The sequence below is a fragment of the Suncus etruscus genome, chromosome 14, assembly GCF_024139225.1.
Source record: "Suncus etruscus isolate mSunEtr1 chromosome 14, mSunEtr1.pri.cur, whole genome shotgun sequence".
NCBI lineage: Eukaryota > Metazoa > Chordata > Mammalia > Eulipotyphla > Soricidae > Suncus > Suncus etruscus.
In genome coordinates, this window is record NC_064861.1 from 66,422,253 (window position 1) to 66,442,579 (window position 20,327).

General features: G+C 46.8%; 2 protein-coding genes across 2 annotated transcripts in view; one reads left to right on the forward strand and one right to left on the reverse strand.

The window, feature by feature from the left end:
• Nucleotides 1–1,237: 1,237 nt before the first annotated feature.
• On the reverse strand, nt 1,238–13,677 carry DHODH (dihydroorotate dehydrogenase (quinone)). Its single transcript, XM_049787434.1, has 9 exons — nt 13,609–13,677; nt 9,722–9,934; nt 9,386–9,585; nt 7,977–8,059; nt 4,476–4,663; nt 2,550–2,663; nt 1,945–2,098; nt 1,668–1,827; nt 1,238–1,385 (listed from the first exon to the last, which is right to left on the reverse strand). The coding sequence occupies exons 1-9, from the start codon at nt 13,675–13,677 to the stop codon at nt 1,331–1,333; spliced, it is 1,236 nt and encodes a 411-aa protein (XP_049643391.1). The 3' UTR covers nt 1,238–1,330.
• Nucleotides 13,678–17,231: 3,554 nt separating this feature from the next.
• Nucleotides 17,232–20,327, forward strand: part of PKD1L3 (polycystin 1 like 3, transient receptor potential channel interacting) — a 58,820-nt gene continuing 55,724 nt past the window's right edge. Inside the window, exons 1-2 of the mRNA XM_049787435.1 lie at nt 17,232–17,526; nt 18,955–19,071. Of these exons, the coding sequence (XP_049643392.1) occupies nt 17,232–17,526; nt 18,955–19,071 (412 nt within the window). The remainder of the gene's footprint in view (nt 17,527–18,954; nt 19,072–20,327) is intronic.

Below are 20,327 nucleotides of genomic sequence, written 5' to 3' on the forward strand. Positions count from 1 at the left end.
AACCTACTGCTCCTGCCTTGGCATCCTCAGCAGCTTGGCACTTCTCAACGTTCTTTCTGAGGCTCATACTTGAGCACTGAGTGCAAGAGCACCCAAACCCCAGATAGTAAAGAACAGGGGCAGCCAGCACATGCCCCGTCATTAGCTGAACTGGGTCTCCCCATAGCTACTCACTGGTACTAAGTCCCAGCACCTCCAAATGATTGGAACCCTATTTGGAAAGGGGTTCTAAGGGGGTGATCCAGGGAATACTGGGGCCTCTGTTTGCTGCTTGGGCCATATCTAGCAATCCTCAGCAGCTGCTCCCAGCTCAATGCTCAGGAGCCACTCCAAGCAGTACTCAGGGAATCAGAATAGCAGGGTCAGATGATCTGGGCCTGCTCATGTGGAGCACAAGCACCAGAACACTGAACCACGAGTTGCGCCCTCCTGTACAATGTGAAGACTCGGGTGAGGACAGAAAGCCCCAAGCTCTCCATTCTTGCAACTCTGATCCGTGTCTCAACTATCTCCAAAACAGAACTAGGACCGAAAGGAGGATGAGAGAGACCAGCTCATAGATTGCTCCTGGTTCTGCACTCAGGTATAAATCAATAAATCAATAAATAAGGTGGTGCTTGTGGGGGGGAAGACCGTCTGGGATGCCGGGGTGGAACCCTGGCTGGCCACATAGAAGGCAAGTGCCCTCCCCACTGTGCTATTGCTCCAGTCCCCAAAGGGCTTTATTTCCCACACAAGCAGTCAAGGTTCTTGTAGTATAGGAAAATATTTCCATAAGATTATTCTTTGCCTGTTGTCCCACCTTGACCTTCCAGGAGGGGGCGCTGTTGAGAGCTGAGTAAATAGTTTGGGAGCGAGGCGTCCAGGGTCTTTTGGCAGAGTTTACTGGCTGGATCCAGGTGTTTTTTGGAGCTGGTAGTAGGCTGACAAATGACTCTCTTTGCCCAACCTTTTGCCCCTTAACTCTCCAGTCTGTGCGGATTATTTGCTACGGATAAATATTACCAAGATCTCCCCCCAAAAAGGGGACAACGGGATGGGTATCAATTTCTCATTCTGGGAGCTCTGTGAGGATACACAAATACCCAACAAAGGAGTAAACAGGACCCCACAAATGGGGCAACAGTTCTCACAAGAGTCAAGAATCTGGGCTCAACTCTGGCCACGAGTCACAATGCCAGGGAAGGCACAGACTGTGTGAACAACTCTGGGTTGGCTCCAAGAAGGAAGTTCTAGGGAGACACAGCTGCTCCCTCCTCTTGCTCTTGGGTCACAAACGTCCGCCTGCCTCAGGGAAAGGTTCCAGATCAGGCACCCAGCAGCCAAGCCCTCACGTCCGGTGGTCAGCTCCAATGGCATCAGTGACTCGGGTGAAACCTTGCTCCCTAGAAAGACCAAGCACAAAGGGCGCAGTGAAAGTGAATGAGGGGCTGCTCTGACTGGTAGCCGTGGCCCCCCACAGCAGCCCCCAGAAAGACAACTGAGGAGGGTCACAGCAGCCACACTATGGGAATTCGGGATTCCTCCACCTCTCACAGAGGAGCCAGAGCAAGCTTCACTCGAGTTTGTTGAGTTTGGCAGCAACATTGCCTGGAATCAGGCTTTGAGACCCATGGGCCAGAAGGTGTACCGACTCCCTCCCCAGCCCTAAGCCGGGGCTCACTTACCTCAGCAGGGCCTGCAGCTCCCGCTTGACCTTGCCCACCACGGGCGGGCCCTGGTAGGTAAGTGCTGTGTACAGCTGCACCAGCGAGGCGCCCGCTCGGATCTTCTCCAGTGCGTCCTGCCCGCTGCTCACGCCACCCACCCCAATGATGGGGACTCTGCCTGTGGAACAGCACAGGTCTCCGGTGAGGGGCATCCAGTGACCGGGCTACCATTCCCTTCCCCTGAGCCCCAGAGCCTGGCCCCGCACACACTGCAGCCACGATGCGGGATTCTTGCCTTGTGTGAGCGCATACATCTCCCGGATGGTCTGTGTGGACAGATCCCGCAGAGGCTGCCCGCTCAGTCCCCCGCTTTCAGAGCGCAGGGCGCCCTGGAGGCTGGCAGGGCGGCTCACAGTGGTGTTGGTGACAATGAGTCCGTCGATTCCCAGCTGCAGTTGGGGGTGAAGAAAGAGAATCAGGTCAGGATGGGTTCCCAAAAGCTTCTGGGCCAGGAGGCCAGAGCCCCCGAAACAAGGCTGTCCCCACTCTTCTTGGGCTCCCCAACAAGTGTCAAAAGGAGCCTCAACTGATATTTAATGACCAGGCGTCACAACCCAGGGCCTGTGAGCTTCTGAGGACACTCAGGTGCCTTGTGCTCAGAACAGCGCCTGTCAGACCTTTTACCTTCCTCTTCCTCCTTACAGGCCTGAGGCCCAGAGGCTACAGAGAAACAAACTCCCGTCTGAAAACCTGGACACTCACTCCAGGTTCATGCGTTTGGCTTTCAGGTCACCTCCAGCAGCAGGATCGAACCTGAGGCTCCCGCCATACAAAGCACATACCACAGCCGAGACATTGACACCCAAGTGACACTATGGTGACCAAAGCAGTCCATTTTACCTCTCGTACCACACTGGCAATGTCCTCCTTGTCTCGGGCCGTGAGGTCGGGCGCGATCTTCACTAGCACTGCTGGCTTGTGTGCTTGCTTTAAGGCCTCTCTCTCCTGCAGCACCTGGACAGAAGCAGAGAAGGGGCCCCTAAGAGCAAACTCCCACACAGCCAGGCCCGGAGCCACGGATCTGTGTGGCCAGCAGAAACCCAAACAGAAAGCAAAGCATTGGGTGATGTTAAAGATTCCAAAATGTGGAGCTGAGCCCATACATACCTGCCTTCTTCCCAGCAAAAAACGGCCCTACTCCTCTACCAAGCTTCCAAAGAAAATTGGGGCCAGAGGCGATAGCACAGCAGGTAGGCAACTGCCTAGTATGTAGCCAACCTGGGCTGATCCCCATATGGTCCCCCAAATCTGCTAGGAGTGATTTCTGAGTGCAGAGTTATGAGTAAACCCCTAAGCGCTGCCGCCAAGTATGGCCCCCATAAAAAGAAAGAAAAGTAAGCAGCCATCTAAGGCCAACTCTCCCCTGTAACCTGATCCAAGGTGATCCCTCTGGGGCATTTTTAGGAAGAAATGGGGAGCAAATTCCCCCTTTCTGCATGAGCTGTAACAGCCCAGCATTACACCCAAACCCTCTGACAGAAATACTCAATACTCAGTTCCACAATTTTTTTTTTTTTTTTTTGGTTTTTGGGTCACACCCGGCGGTGCTCAGGTGTTACTCCTGGCTGTCTGCTCAGAAATAGCTCCTGGCAGGCACGGGGGACCATATGGGACACCGGAATTCGAACCAACCACCTTTGGTCCTGGATCGGCTGCTTGCGAGGCAAACGCTGCTGTGCTATCTCTCCGGGCCCTCAGTTCCACAATTTAACCTTACAAATTGTCAAGTCACCAAATTTGTTTCAGATCTATAAATCCTGAACTCCCCATAATTTTATAGTACATTCAGGCCAGTAGTATCACAAGAAATCTAAAGGGAAAGTTCCATAGAAATCTACTAAAATTCAATGATGGAACTGGAGCGATAGAATAGCAGGGAGGGCATTTACCTGCACAAAGCTGACTTGGGTTCTATCCCAGAATCCCATATCGTCCCCCAAGCCTTCCAGGAGTGATTTCTGAGTGAAGAGCCAAGACTAACCAAGAGTAAATTCCTGAGCACCACTGGGTGTGCCCAAAAAACAAAAACAAAATACACCTCAATCATGAACAGAACAACTCACTGTGTATCTCATGGTGATTCAACTTAAAACTTTATTTAAAAAATGTCGTTCAGGGCCCGGAGAGACAGCACAGCGGCGTTTGCCTTGCAAGCAGCCAATCCAGGACCAAAGGTGGCTGGTTCGAGTCCCGGTGTCCCATATGGTCCCCCGTGCCTGCCAGGAGCTATTTCTGAGCAGACAGCCAGGAGTAACCCCTGAGCACTGCCGGGTGTGGCCCAAAAACAAATAAACAAACAAAAAAAATTGTCGTTCACTCACATAAGGCCAGAGAAGTAGTCCAGAGCCCTATCCTCATGGACCTTGTGGATTAACAGCAGGATTAATTACAAAGCAGTTAATCACTAGTGTGCGCAATCACTACCATAATGGGATTTTAAGACATAGTGAGGCATCCTAATGGATCCAGACATTAAGTACAACAGTGACCCCGAAGCAGAATGAATAGACTGAACAAAACCAAAATGGGAATGGAAGGGAGAGATAGCACACCGGAAGGGCGTTTGCCTTGCACTAGCCGACCCAGGACGGGCGGTGGTCTGAATCCCAGCATCCCATGTGGTCCCCCAAGCCTGCCAGGGGTGATTTCTGAGCTCAGAGCCAGGAGTAACCCCTGAGCGTCGCCGGTGTGACCCCCCCACCGCACCCCCCCAAAAAAACCTAAATTTGTGATGACAAATTGGTTGAGTGTGATGTAATTACGCACCTTGGCCAGCAGGCGGCGCAGCTCACTCTTTCCCTGAAGGTTGCGCAGACCAGCAGTGTTGGGACTGGAAACGTTCACCACCAGGTAGTCGGCCAAATGGCCCAGGACTCGAACCCCCTCCGCATAGTCTGAGGCAGCATCCTCCGACGTCTTGTTCTTCCCCAGGTTTATTCCCAGTGGCATCCCATCTGTCAATATTGCAAGATGCTGTTTCCATACAACTATTTTTTTTTTTTGGTTTTTGGGCCACCGTCATCCCTGCTCAGGGATCATTCCTGGCTAGGGGCTCAGAAATCGCTCCTGGCTTGGGGGACCATATGGGACACTGGGGGATTGAACCATGGTCTGTCCTAGGTCAGCGCATGCAAGGCAAATGCCCTACCGCTTGCACCACCTCTTCAGCCCCATACTTTTTTGTTTTTTAAGTTTGTTTTTGGTCATACCTGATTGGCTATGCTCAGTGATCACTCCTGGTGGTGTTCAGAGAGATAGAAGTAGAGGTAGAGGGGGGTGCCGAGGATTAAACCATGCCCAGCCACATGCAAGCAACCACCTTACCTCCAGTTCTACCTTTCCAGTCCCCCAGGCAACAATATTAAATTTGGCTTGAATTAAACAGCCCTCGTCCTCCCCCTCCTCTGTGGGTCAGTTTGCCTGCACTAGCTCCAAATACCCAAACATGAAAGCCTGTGTGGGCCAGAATGTGTGCCACCTCATCAGCAAACATCAGGAAGTTTCTGATTTAATGCAGAGAAATCTGTGGAAACGTCCTGGTGTTTGTTTTGGGTTTTGTTTTGTTTTTTTGTTTTTTTTTTTTTTTGTCTGTTTGTTTTTGGCGTTACTCAGGTGTAAATCTCTCCTGGCAGGGTCAGGAAACCATATGGGGTGCCGGGATCGAACTCCGGTCCCTCCTTGGCCATGTGCAAGGCAAACGCCCGACCACTGTGCTATTGCTCTGACCCCTGCAAATGCCTGGTTAAATGTTCTAAATGTTGTACAGCTAAAGAGAGACAAAAACTAATAGTGCTGGGGATGGGGACTATTTCATGCTATTTCAGGGGTTGTTCCTGGCTCTGCACTCAGAAGTCACTCCTGACAGGCATGGGGGACCATATGGGATGCTGGGATTCGAACCACCATCTGTCCTGGATCGGCTGCTTGCAAGGCAAATCTCTACCGCTGTGCTATCTCTCTGGCCCCAACGCTTGTTAGTCTTGAATCAACTGACTAGTCTTGAATTATCTGCACAGTAGGTACACTGGCATCTTAATTTAAAAGCAGGGACTAGGGCCGGAAACATAACATGAAGGTAGGGCATTTGCTTTGCATGCAGATGGACGGTGGTTCATATCCTGGCATCCCATATGGTCCCCTGAGCCTGACTGGAGTGATTTCTGAGCATAGAGCTAAGAGTAACCCCTGAATGCTGCTGGGTGTGATCCAAAAACCAAAATAAATAAATAAATAAATAAAAGCAGGGACTACGGATCAGAGCACAGCAGGGAGAGCATTTGCCTTGCACATGCCTGGGTTCAATCCCAGACATCCCATATGCCCCCCCACCTGAGCCTCAGGACTGATTCCTGGGGGGGAGGGGAAGAGATGGGAACTTATTGCTTTAACTTTCAGAAAAATCCATTTCTAATACAGGTTGTAAGAGACCACAGCCTGTCAGAATGGAGTTTCCACAATGTCATCACAGGCCAATGGTACATCTGCAGCACCAGTGACTCGCTGCACAATGGCTAGAAACACCACTAGGACATTGTGTTACCCAACAAAAAAGCATCCGGTATAGGAAGTTCCAAGAACAACATGAAAAGACCCACTGGTCCAGTCCCTAAGGAAGACATCTCAGTGGCACCAGTTTAAAGGGTTTGTCTGTCTGTTTGAGGGCTATACCCAACAGTGCTCAGGGCTGACTCTTGGCTCTGTGTTCAGGGATCACTCCTGGTGGGGCTCAGAGGACCACATGGGATGCCAGGAGTTGAGCCTGGGTCAGCTGTGTACAAGATAAGTGCCCTCTCCACTGTAATATTGCTCTGGCCCATATGCACTGAAGGGTTTGGAACCCAATTAATCTGAGTTCCTTAGCAACATCCCTAAGCTTCCCACATCAAGCAAAGACCACGCATAAGTTTTTCCATGCAGGTAAAATGGCCAGAAAGAGCATCAACTCTTCATGGAGCTAAGGGCTCTTTCCTTAGTCACCATCTTTTTTAATGGACAAAATGTTGAAATTGGACAGAAGTTGCTAAGTGACTCTCCCCCAGAGGGCACCAAAGCGTTTGGAATCTCACGTTCCTGGGCACAGTTGCTAGCTCTAAGCTGGGAACACTAAGTGCAGAGGCCAGCTATGGGCTTGGCTTCATGAACTTCGTGTCATTGACATTGATACTCAAGTGGGGTTGAGGGGCTGGGTGAGAGAAGAGTTTGGGCAAGTGGGAGAAGGAAAGGGAAGCAGAGAGGGAGCAGAGAAGGACAGACCATGCAAGTCCTATTCTCACCTACAATGGGCCCCCAAGGGGAAAATGTGTAGAGCAGCAGAGGTCCTGCTAGAGACCTGCAGACCAGGCCCTGGCCTCTCCCCAAATAAGAACATATTTCTGGCCTCCTGCCTGATATGGTGCCCATACCATGGGCTTTTCTCAGCCCATAATCTCTATGGAGACTAAACATGAAATGTCTGGAAGGAGTTCCAGAAGGAATCAGAAAGCAAGTGGCTGCATTTGGGGCCAGAGCAATAGCATAGCGGGTTAGGCATTTTGCCTTGCATGCAGCTGACCTGGGTTCAATCCCTGGCATCCCACATGGTCCCCAAAACTTACCAGGAGTAATTCCTGAGTGCAGAGCCAGGAGAAACTTGTGAGCACTGCTGGGTATAACCCCCTCCCCCCAAAAAAGAAAGTGGCCACGTCCTTGCACAACCCCAGAGGGTGTCTAAGAAGGTTTGGTGAGGACAACACAGACTACCAGCAGCCACCAGGTGTCCTGAGGAAAATCACAAAAGGGTACTGCAAAAAGACCTGATAGCCAAGGCCGCCCTGAAGCATGCACAGTTATCTAAATGTCTGACCAAGCAAATGAGTTCCCCAGGCTCCAGGAATAGCACCCCTTATTTAGGAGTAGGCCACGTGATCACAATCATCTTGCTTGTGCTTCTTTGATCTAACCAGTAACTCTTCTCTATCCAAAGGGCAGTGTATTCAGAACTAGCAAAGAATGAGATGCAGGAAGAGGGCGCTCAGGCATAGCTCGTGCCTCAGTGGCCCCAGGAAGGCTACAGCATGAGTTCAAGACAGAAATAGTGTCTGTGCTGAAGTGTGCAGCTTGGTTATACTGCTGGAGACTGTGGTGAGATTCAAAACTCTCTATAAAAAAAGGAGTCCTCAGTCCTAGAGTGTTTTAGCCCCTTGCTCAATCATGATGATGATTTAACTGGAACATCTAGATGTTTCTCCCACATTTCCTTCCAACACTCCCCACTGTGTCCCGCGTTACCTTCTGTAAGCCTGGCCTGCTTCTGCTGCCTGGCATGTAGCCTGCGCTCCACCACCGTGAGGCCATGGCTGTTAAATCCGTACCTGGAGTGAAGCACAAGGGGAAACACGTCAGAGCTTCCATGGGCTTTGCAAAGAGGCTCCACGGCCTGTAACCTTTCACAATGAAAGAGATGAGGGGCCAGAGAAAATCACAGTGGGTAGGGCACTTGTCTTGCACTCAGCCTACCCAGGTCAGCATCCCATAACGTCCCCCAGGCCCACCAGGTGTGATTCCTGAGCGTTAAGCCAGGAGTAACCCTGAGCAGCACTAGCTGAGGCATAAAAACAAAAAACATACCAAAAAAAATGGAAAAGAAACTGGAGAGACAGGACAGGAATTAGGACACCTGCCTTGTATGTGGTCAGCCCGGTTCCATTTCTGAACCAACAGTCAAGGGGCCAGGCAGATGCAATGGCCCCCACCAGCTCGGTCTCCCAAAAGCCACCAGTGAGCCCAGGACATTCCTCGGTGTCTCCCTCAGGGGCTTGTAAACATCTGTCACCTAAAGTGGAAACATCCTCATTTTCCCTGCAGGATTTCCTCAAGGATAACAGAGATAAGACTTCGATGTGTCTGAAGGGCCTCTCTGTGCAAGTACCTGTGCTCCTATCTAAGTTGTCCCCCGCTCTGCCGCAGGCTGAAGGTGATGCAGAAGTGGGGTTCCCGTGCCCCAGTCTCACTGAGCTCTCAAGTATGGGTTCATGTCAAACAAGGCAGAGACGCTAATGTGTGTGTCTATGTCATATGTTGAAATACTATTTAGAATGTTTTGGAATAAGTGGTATAGTAATGATTATACCAATAATCATTTGACTGTATTAAGTTTCACTTATTTTCTTCGACTATGTTTTTTGTTTTGGGGTCACACCTGGCTGTGCTCAGGACTTATTCCTGGCTCTGTTCTCAGGAATGATTCCTGACAGGCTCAGGAGACCATATAGGATGTTGAAGATCTAACCCTGGATAGTTGCATGCAAGGCAGCGCCCTAGCTTCTGTGTTATCCCTCCAGCCCCTCTTTGACTATTTTAAGGTAGAACATGTAAAGTCACATGTGAGCCCCAACCAGAGCCATTGGGTTGCCCTCCCATTCCTCCTGGACAGTGCACTAAAGCCACAGGCACTAAAGCCCAACACTGACAGATAAGCGTCCCTTGGTGACGCTTTATGCTCAAGCTTGGGGTACACCCAGCCTGCACAGGTGGGTACAAGTCACTCTGAAGCCACAAGTCTGCCTTCCTGCAGGGTCCTGGCAGATGCTCATCAAGATCCCAAGCAGGTGTCCACATGGCACAACAGAAAGGCAGCAGCTCTGAGGTCCGAGTGCCCTACAGGAAAAAAGTGCCCATGACCCGTGCTGTCTGCTTACCTGTTAATCACAGCCTGGTCCTCGGGGAGGCGGAAAACCCTGGGCTTGGGGTTTCCTTCCTGAGGTTTGGGGGTAACACTTCCAATCTCCACAAACCCAAAGCCCATCTTATAAAGCCCATCCACGGCTTCCCCATGCTTATCAAATCCTGCAGCAATTCCTATGGGATTGCGGAATTTCTGGCCCAGGACCCTTACTTCCTGCAGAGACAAAGACAGAGTGAGGCTCAGCATGTGTTTTTCAGGTGAGTCCCAGCATGAGGAGGAGAGATTGGCATTGGAGCTAACATAAGACTCAGCTTACCTCCTGCCCCCCAATGGCTGCAAGAGTACCTACCAGCATGTCTGAGTCTTGGAAGCTGGATTGTGGAACGAGCCCCAGGGACGTGCAGCGCACAGCAAGCCTGTGTGCGGACTCAGGGTCCAGCAGCCTCTGCAGAGTGGGCATCAGGTGTTTGGCATAGAAATGCTCGTCCCCTGTAGCTGCCAAGTATGAGGCGAAGAGGAGCCCTCCGCCTCCCAGGACAGCCACAGCATCCCAGGCCCGCTGCTGGAACAGAGTATCAGACAGACAGTGACACCTCTGCAGCCTTCCCCCAAACCCAGCTAGCAGATGACATGTCCTGATAAATGATGCCCCTGGCTTCCTGCTAACCTCCATCAGTTCGAGTCCTGCTGAAACTCCAGCACCTAGACACATGCCAGAGATTTCAGAGGGGACAGGGTTACAGTAGGGCAAACAGGCAATAGATGTCCATTGCCTTACAATCTGATGAGTGAACTATCCTTGTCCTTGCCCTTTAGGTCTTCTGAACTTCCTACTGATATTCACTAGGTTACACCACACACACACACACACACACACACACACACATACACTCTAGGTTACACACACAGAGAGAGAAATCCTATTCATATTAATTTGTCTAGAACCCAATAATATTTCAGCATATAAACATAAACTATTGCTGGGCTAGAGAGATAGTACAGCATAGATGGTGGTTGCCTTGCAGTCTGCTGATCCAAGTTTTATCTCCACCACCCCCTAAAGTCCCCTGAGAACCACCAAGAGTGATCCCTGAGCACAGAGCAAGGAGTCTTAAGCACCACCGGGTGTATCTCCCCCCAAAACAACAAAAACAAAAAACAACAAATAAACTATTTCTACCACATTTTCCTGTACATTGACTTTTCCAAGAATTTGACTGCCTAATAAATTGAGGGAAAACTGTATTTGGGGGCACAGTACATTACTAATACTTCATCAAATGTTAATTAAGTACTCAATTGTGAGTTCATCCATGGAATTCCTGACCCCAAGGAGATTACAATTGCATGAGAGACAATTACATGCGCCAATGACCATGAACACATAAAATAATCTTTGCTAGAAAAAAAAAAGCATAGGATAATGGAAAAACATACTAGCATAGGTAACCTCCAGGCACAGAAAAGAATCCTTAAAAAAAATTACTTAAACTGCTGTTTAAAGAATAAATAAGAGTTGCTTACATAGGAAGCAGTATAAGGAGGAAAAAGTATAAAGGTTCTCTCCGTAAAGAGAATAAAAGACGCCCAAGGAATGGGGGTGAGGACAAAGTCTGTGTGAAATCAAAGAGTAAGAATCAATATGGATGGGCCGGGTGGTGGCACAAGAGGTAAGGTGCCTGCCTTGCCTGCGCTAGCCTTGGACGGACCGCGGTTCGATCCCCCGGTGTCCCATATGGTCCCCCAAGCCAGGAGCGACTTCTGAGCGCATAGCCAGGAGTAACCCCTGAGCGTTACCGGGTGTGGCCCAAAAACCAAAAAAAAAAAAAAAAAAAAAATTATATTTCCTTCCAAACATTTTTTCTTTTCCTGTGCATGAGCTTTGAGTTTATCTTGTACATGTTTGATGATACTGAATATATTGTTTTCCCAATTTCCAGGCATCATTTGTAATGTCTGTTTAGTATTCAATCCACAGACCATCATTTACTTGCTTAGTCTCTCACAACTCAATGTCTGAGCCGATTCTCAAGTCACTCCCACAAAGACCATAGAGATGAACATCTTTGTATGGAAAGTTTATGTAAATTAAGTGTTGCATCCTTTAGGATAGCCTGAGGAATTGTTGGTTTCAAGAGCATAATCCTTTTGAAGGTTCTTGATATCTGTTCCCAAAATGACTTTCCAATAAGTTATGCCTGTTTATTTCTCACTATCATACATGAGTATGTCTATATTCTCAAGTTTTGCAAGAGCATAGGGTATTACAATTGTAAAAATAAATATTTTTGATCCAGCAGATTTAAAAGTATTTCTTTCATCCTTCCATTAAGTCCCATCTAGTACTGCTTCTCTTAGACCAAAGGCTGCTTTAACTGCATTTTCTTGAGACCGGAACCATGAGCCCTGATCTGACCAAGACTTGAGGTACTTCTCTTGGCGCCCTAAACAAATGTGTGTAAAATTTTCGAGTCCTCTACTGGGTCTTTCTTGAGCTGGCTGCTAAGCAGAGATGCCATTATTAAGGATTATGCTCAACATTTTAGAGGTGAGGTATATACGTGGCCCAACTCAAATGAGTTGTGTGCAAGAGACATTTGCTCAACTTTCAGACCTTTAACAATCTGGTTGTTAAACACAGACATGATAAAAAATGAACTTGTTCAGGCATTCCATTAAATATAAAGTTAAGTTAAATGAAAAAAGGTAACAATTATTCAAATTTCATGGTTTATTATGCTTTCTATTAGTTGTGCTTGATCTTATTTATGTTTCTGGTACCTGTAAGTGGAAAAAGCTCTGTGGCTATTCTTCTCTCTCTCTCTCTCTCTCTCTCTCTCTCTCTCTCTCTCTCTCTCTCTCTCTCTCTCTCTCTCTCTCTCTCTCTCTCTCTCTCTCTCTCTCTGTTTCATTGTGTTGCATATGTGTTTCATTGGGGGCTGCATCAGCAGTGTTCAGGGGTTACTCCTGGCTCTGAACTCAGAAATTATTCCTGGAAGTGTTCAGGGGACCATATGGGATGCTGGGGATTGAACCCAGATTGGCTGCATGAAAGACAAATGCCCTACCTGCTGTACTATCTCTCTGGCTCCCACATATCACTTGATTCAGTGTTTCATAACCATAGTTAGGACTAGGGCCTGGGCCAAGGTTTAGGGTCCACGAATACATGCCTTGCATATAGAAGGTCCCAATTTAAATCTCTGGCACTGCATACTTTCACCCAAGTACCATCAACCACAATCCTGGTGGCCCCCAGATACACTGGACCCAAGAAGCACTATATCATCAGGTACTAACAGTGAACGGTCCAGTCCAATTGACTTACTAGCATCAGGAGTGGTCCCAAAAGACCCCTAAGCACTGCTTAGTTAATCACAGTAGGGAGAACCGTAAACGAGGAGGTGAGTGAGATGGGTAGAAATGCCTCTAAGGATTCTAACGCTGAAAGTAGCTCAAGTTTTCATAGCCTTGTTTCTGCTCTCCTCCAGATGTGGGAAAGCATTGCAGGGAAATTGTATCTCCAAATGCTGGTATCTTGTCGGAGGATGCAGTGGTTCTCAACAAGCTAAGCCCTGTGCTTATGTCTCTGTATGTCTCTGGAGCTGAGAGTTGCTGTGTCCTGCTTCAAACCCCGCTTTGAAAAGCTATGCATTGCAAAACGTGCTCGTCCAGGGATCTCAAACTCAATTTACCTGGGGGCCGCAGGAGGCAAAGTCGAGGTGATCCTTGAGTGCAAAGTCAGTAGTAAGCCTTGAACATTGGGGGGTGTGACCCAAACAACTAAAACAAAACAAAACAAAAAAGATTCCTCTAGGGCAGGGCCACAAAATGTTGTACGGAGGGCCGCAAACGGGCCGCGAGTTTGAGACCCCTGTATCATCCAGACATCACCTCTGATTAAAAAATCAGATCAAATTATTTTATATATTTTTGCTTTGCAGGTTAAAGTTTTTTTTTTAATAAAGATACTATTTACAGTCGCAGGGGGGAGCGAAAAATGTTTTCTTCTTCCTAGGGGGGCATGACAGAAAAGAATTGAGAAGCACTGTTGTAGAGTAACCTCACTCCAACTTAGCTAGTGCACAGACGCTCACACAAGATTTGGGGTTCCAAGACTTCACTAAACTCCCCAGTGCGGGACTGTGAGTCGATCCAGGTGTGCTGACCCAAATCAGCATCTCCAGAGATGAGTCCTTCATGCACGATGACCGCATGCACACACACACACGGTACCTCGCAGTCCCTCCCAGCCACCCCCAAGACCCCGCATTCTAGACTCACTTTCAGATGTCTCCACGCCATGCTGCTTCCGCCCATTCCCCCCCCCCCCGCTTCGGCTTCGTTTCCATTGGAGAAGAGAGAGGCAGTCTCACCAATCGCGGGGCCAGAATTTCACAACCCACCAATTGTTAAGCAGGGAGGGTGGGACAAGTCTTTTACCGCGGGCATTCTCCGCCCCGCCCCCAGATTCTGATTGGTCGTTGGGTACTAGAGACTCTCAGTGGCCACGCCTCTTCCGCTTGCCCGGCCTAAAGCTGCGCTGCGCTGCGCCTGGTCCTGCTTGCTGCAGTGATATACAGGTTGATTTGCTGTGGGCTGTAACCTTGTGAACCCGGACCAAGAGCTGGCAGTGCATGTGTTGATTCTGTTGATTCTATGCAAAAACTCTAGTCAGTTTTTTTTTCAATAATTTAAGCGTTTTGACGGTGAGGGCTTGTGCATGTACTTTGCATGTACTTGTGCATGTACATTACTATATAATTGCTATATAATAAATTGCTATGCTATAATTTATATAATAATTATATTATTTATTATATTATGAAGGAACGGAAAACAGTTAAATGCGATATAATAAAGGAACGGAAAACAGCATAGATTTTTTAAGGTGCCACAAGCAGATTTCACTTCTAAATACCTGAGGCTTATGTATATGAAACTGTTAGAAAATTCAGACCTCGTGACTTTTTTTATTTTAGTTTTGGGGCCACAACCAGAGATGCTACGGAGTTAGTTACTCCCGATTCTGCACTTGGTAATCATTACTGGAGGTGCTGGAGGGAAGGAGAATTAAGAAAGGGGACCATATAGGATGCTGATCATCAAACCCAGGTCTCTGGCATGCAAAGCAAGCACCTTACACCCTGTACTATCAAAATGAACAACTTGATAAATTATGGTGTTATCATTTTTAAAAATAAAAATTTCTTGGGGCTGGAGCAGTGGTGCAAGAAGTTGGGCATTTACCTTGCATGCACTAACCTAGGACGGAACGTGGTTCGACCCCTCAGCATCCCATATGGTCCCCCCAAGCCAGGAGCAATTTCTGAGTGCATAGCCAGGAGTAATCCCCAAGCGTCACTCGGTGTGGCCCAAAAACAAAACAAAACAAAAAGTTTCTTTAGGTATCTTGCAGGGAACTGGACTGATAGAACAGGCAAGGGCATTTGCCTTGCACTCCAGGAGTGCATTATTGAGTGTAGAGTAACCTCTGAGCATAACAGATATGATCTAAAATAAAAAAAAAAAAAAAGAAAAGAAAGTATCCTGCAGCTAAAAAGAGAAGATCTGGCTGGAGAGACAGCACAATTGTAGGGCGCTTGCCTTGCATGCAGCCAACCCAGGACAGACAGTGGTTCGAATCCTGGCATCCCATATGGTCCCCCAAGCCTGACAGGAGCGATTTCTGAGCGCAGATCCAGGAGTAACCTCAGCGCTGCCAGGTGTGGCCCAAAAACCAAAAAGTAAATAAAAAGGAGTGACCACTACACCCAATGTTTGTTTTTGGACCACACTCAGCTATTCTTAGGGCTTACTCTTCTCTCTCTCTGTCTCTGTCTCTCTGTCTCTCTATTTCTGTGTCTCTCTGTCTGTCTCTGTCTCTGTCTCTCTCTGTCTCTCTCTGTCTCTCTGTTTCTCTCTCCCTCTCTCTCTTCCCTCTAGGATCAATCCTAGAGAGTTGGGGAACTTGGTTTGGCCATGTGCAAGACAAGTGCCCTACTCACTGTGTACTGTGGCTCAGGCCCCTTAAAACAGTTTTTCTACCTTTGATTTCCACTGCTACCCCACAAAAATGCTCCCATGAAGAGAGATTTCTTTCCCCTTATAAAGACTTCATCCTTAGGTACATATTCTGTGGACATCCCTGCCAATATGCCCAACTCATGTTCTTTTTTGTTTTGTTGTGGAGCCATACTCAATAGTGCTCAACCCCTCTTTTTATTTATTTTTTTCTTTCTTTGCTGGGGGGGGGGGGTTTGAGCAACCAGTGGATGTAGGTATTCAGGAGTTTCTCCTGGCTCTGCACTTAGGAATTACTCCTGATGATGCTCAGGTGACCATATGGAATGAAAGAGCTTTAACTCAGGTTGGTCATGTGCAAGGCAGGTATCCTACCTGCTGTATTATCTCTCCAGACCCTAACCAATTCATTTTCTAAACATGACCATTCTTGCATATTCAATTCAAGTTAAGGAGATAATTTATTCCTTATCTGAACCTACAAAGTACCCTCTCCCATTGTACTTACTTTTTTAAAAATTATATTCATTGGAGCCAGAACAATTACACAGCAGGTGGGGCATTTGCCTTGCATGGGGCCAACCTGGGTTTGGTCCCCCGGAAACCCATATGGTCTCCCAAGCCTGCCAGGAGTGATTTTTAAGTGCAGAGTCAGAAGAAACCCGAGTGCCACCGGATGTGACCCCAAAACAAAATTTTAAAAATTACACATATAATTTTTCTTCCCTAAGGAGACCTGACTTTTTCAGAAAAGGACCACACCACATTCATCTTTCACTCGGTTACTGCAGTATTTTTCTATTGAGGGAAGTATTCATAGACTCTGCACTTAAGAAAAAAATTTCTTTTTGTTTTAAAGTCCCATCCATACTGATTTTAGAAAATATTATAAGCATGATTCCGGATTATTTGGATAACCAATTCAACCCTGAAATTTGCCAAGCCATTTTCAGTACCCACATTTATTTATATTAAGGATCAAATCTTGATACAAAGGAAGAGAACTGGCTGAAATACATAAATGATGGATGTGGTGCAGGTGGAGAATGCATAATGGGCTCTATAAATAAAGGTTTTCCCACAAGTTAAAGAAAAGTGAGGAGAGTATTGATTCTCCCTTGCAGCGTGAAGTAATGTGCGTGCTTGAATCAAAGGAAGTAGTGCCTCGTGTGGTAAGCAGGAGCTCTGTTTACGGACAAGAGAATATTTGGTTCAGCAAACCCATTTTAATGCCATTTGTTTTCTGTGTTATTTGCATTTCATATATATATGTATATATATATATATTCATTCTTTCATCAAATATTTATTCTTTGGTTTTTAGGATCAAGTAAGCTAAAACCACCATCTTAGGGATAGAGCTTAAGCCTTATTTTAACTTTGAATGCATTTAGAAAACAGAATAAGTTGATTTAAACCAATTCTAGGGGTCTGTGAGAATTTTCCTTTTAAAAAGAAAGTATAATCAGTTACTCAGGTTTTAGCAATACTGACTTAACTATCCACCACCTCAAACTCCTTACAGCTTAGACCTGGTAAATAAAGGTCTGTCACAATGCTAAAGGCATATAAAGTTGTGTAGACACAGAGGGTGTTGCTCTAGCTAGGAAAAAAATCATAAAGACTCAATAAAGCTTGATTAATTGATCTTTGCTTATGGTTTTCAGCTCAGAGAAACGCCACCTGGTTTCTTAAAATAAAAGGAAACAAAAGCTATTGTTTATATGACAGATTAATTCCAGTCCTAGTAATAATACTGACAAACCAACCAGAAATATATTTAAAAGCTCCAGCAGCAGCTGCTCCCACACTTGACTTGCTCAGTGTGAGCAAAGATGTTCTTCCGTGGAAGTCTCTGGCTTTGGTTATATATCAAAGCAGGTGACATTTTAGGGATGCAGCTAAGTAACCCAGAGCCACATGGCAAAAATAACTGTTATCAGCTCAACAGGTTTCACTGCAACTTTGACGAAGCAGAAAATTACTGTTATGCCCTGGGAGGGGAACTTGCTTACACTTGGAACCAAGAGGTTCAAGGACTCATCTGGGACTTTCTGGAAAAGGGGAAGAAGTGGTGGACTGGGAAGAATTTGTTGCTGCAGGAAAAACGTCAGTCGAGAAAGAACCCAGGTAAGCTTCGAGGTTTAGTGTTCATGAAGAAAACTTCACTACTTTTGTTTTGGGGCTGAAGAAAGAAAGGAAAACTAAATCTTGGAGTCTAGGAGAGAGTTGAAAGGGCTGGGATGCATGTTGTATACTGGAGGCTAGTGTTCAGTCCCCACCCTGAACTGCATGGTCTCTTCAACCACTACCAGGAGTGACCCTTGTAGTGCACTGAATTGGGAGTTCTGAGTAGCTTCAAGTGTGGCCCCTAAAACCAAAACTCTGTTTGGGACCAGAGGGAGAGTAAATAACTTCCCTGGCATATGGTTCACCCTAGTTTGGTCTCCTGAACAATACCAGGACCAATACTGAACACAGTCATGAATAAGCCCTGAGTACCACCAGATGTGACTCAACTCTCCCAAATGTCTTTTTGCTTATAGACACAGAAAATTCAGTTACTTTACAGCATTCACCATCATTTTTTTTAAATATTTCTATTTTTGTGTGAGCTTTTACTCTGTAAATTTGGGAGGGGATTTCTACTGTAGCTTAGGCACATAGTTACACTGATGTTAATGTTTATAATTTTGCTGAACCAAGTTACTGTGCTTTCACTGCCACTACAGTGCCCAAGACCCTCCACCACTGACCTTCTGTTACTTCTAGTGCAGCCTTTGGATTTTCTGTGATCAAATTTTATTCAGTCCTTTTGTACCTAGTATTTCACTAATAATTAAATTATTTCACTAATTCGATTGACTTACTTAATATTGCACTAACAATGAAAAGCTCTAAGGTGGAAAATCTTTTGCTCAGTGTTTGGGTGTGTGTACATGCTATGTGGAGGTTGTGTACCAGGACCAAATTCACAGACTCACATATGCCAAGCTTATATCCTGGTACTGAGCTCCAGCCCCTGAAAGAAATCTTCTATGGTCCCTTTCTGTTTCCTTGGTAAATATCTTTGTCGTCTGCTCCAAGACTCCTAGAGAATCTAGGAATCTAGACCAGAGAAACTAGAAGAGGAGTTATTTGCCACTGATCTTTCTTGCATAGCTGTTTTCAGAAGAATTCTCTACATTCTCATGATCTGTCACAGTGGCCCTCAAACTACGGCCCTCAAGTCACATATTGTATTTGTTCCCATTTTGTTTCTTCACTTCAAAATAAGATATATGCAGTGTGCATGGGAATTTATTCATAGTTTTTGTTTTTACAATAGCCCAGCCCTCCAACGGTCTGAGGGATATTGAACTTTTCCCTGTTTAAAAAATTTGAGGACCACGGGCTGGAACCTATGGTCTTAAGAAAACAGAGCTACCTACCATGGCTATAAAGGATTGAGGGGTTTGATGATAATAAACTGGCTCAATTTAGCAAATTTGGTGCTCCGATTTACTTTAAAGTCTGGATTTTGAGGTCAAAGCTCATTGGGTCTGGTCTCCTGGGCAGATGTCACGCACCAGGCCACAAAGCTCAAGAACTGCACGTACATATCCAGAACCGGCAGCCAGCTGTGGTCTGACAAGGACTGGTGCACACAGAAGCATTACTTCATTTGCCAGGCAGGTAAGTGATGAGAGAGAGAGAGAGAGAGAGAGAGAGAGAGAGAGAGAGAGAGAGAGAGAGAGAGAGAGAGAGAGAGAGAGAGAGAGAGAGAGAGAGAGAGAGAGAGAGAGAGAGAGAGAGAGAGAGCCCTCCATTCTCATTTTAGAAACTGGTTTTCAATAAGCTGAGGGGACTTGAGAAGGTAGGGCCAGGAAGTTCTCATTCAGAGGTTTGCATCCTCAGGAGGAGCAGCCCCACAAAAATTGTGTGTTAGTCGGGTGGGTTGTCTTATTAACCATAATGTTGGTTACATACAGCATTTTTTTAAAAATAAAAACAAGATTTATTTTGAGGTACTGAGGAACAGGAAGGTGAGGATAAGAAAGAGTAATGAGGGCCCGGAGAGATAGCACAGCGGCGTTTGCCTTGCAAGCAGCCGATCCAGGACCAAAGGTGGTTGATTCGAATCCCGGTGTCCCATATGGTCCCCCATGCCTGCCAGGAGCTATTTCTGAGCAGAGAGCCAGGAGTAACCCCTGAGCACAGCCGGGTGTGGCCCAAAAACCAAAAAAAAAAAAAAAAAAAAAAAGAAAGAGTAATGAGTAACATGCCCAAGAGAGCATAGAGCTTCTCCAATAGTAGAAAGAGCCCTGGTACACAGCCCAGCATGAAAGTAAGAAAGTAGGAAAGTCCACGTCTCAAGAGAAGAGATGCAGGTGACATGTGTTCGGGGCCATGTACAGGCAACACATTGCCCAGCATTTATTCTTATCTTGGAACACTGGGAGACTTTTAGACATGTTAGACTGGGACCAGAGAGGCAGTACCTGGGGTAAGACATATGCAGCCAGCTTGGTTCAGTCCCCAGCACAACATGGCCTCCCCATTGACCACAAACTGGCCCAGGATGTGGCCCTGCAAGCCCTAGAGCACTGCTGGAGTGGGCCTGGGTAACCCCTCACAGGACCAGGCCCAAGAAGCACCATATCCTCAGGGCCTCATTTTGAGCCTGTTTGATCTAGAATTGCTGAAAAGTGGCTGGAAAATGGACAACCCTGCCAAGAGTGACCCCTGAGTACAGAGCCATGAGTTAGCCCTGAGCAGCACAGGGTATGGCCCCAAAACAAACACAAAACAAAATAATCCCTGGGAGAGGTCCCTAGGCCTCTTGAGTACCACTTATTTTGGAGGTTTGTTTGATTTTTGGGTTTTGGGCCACACCTAGAGATGTTCCTGCCTCTATACTCAGGAATTACTCCTGGCACTGAAGAATATTT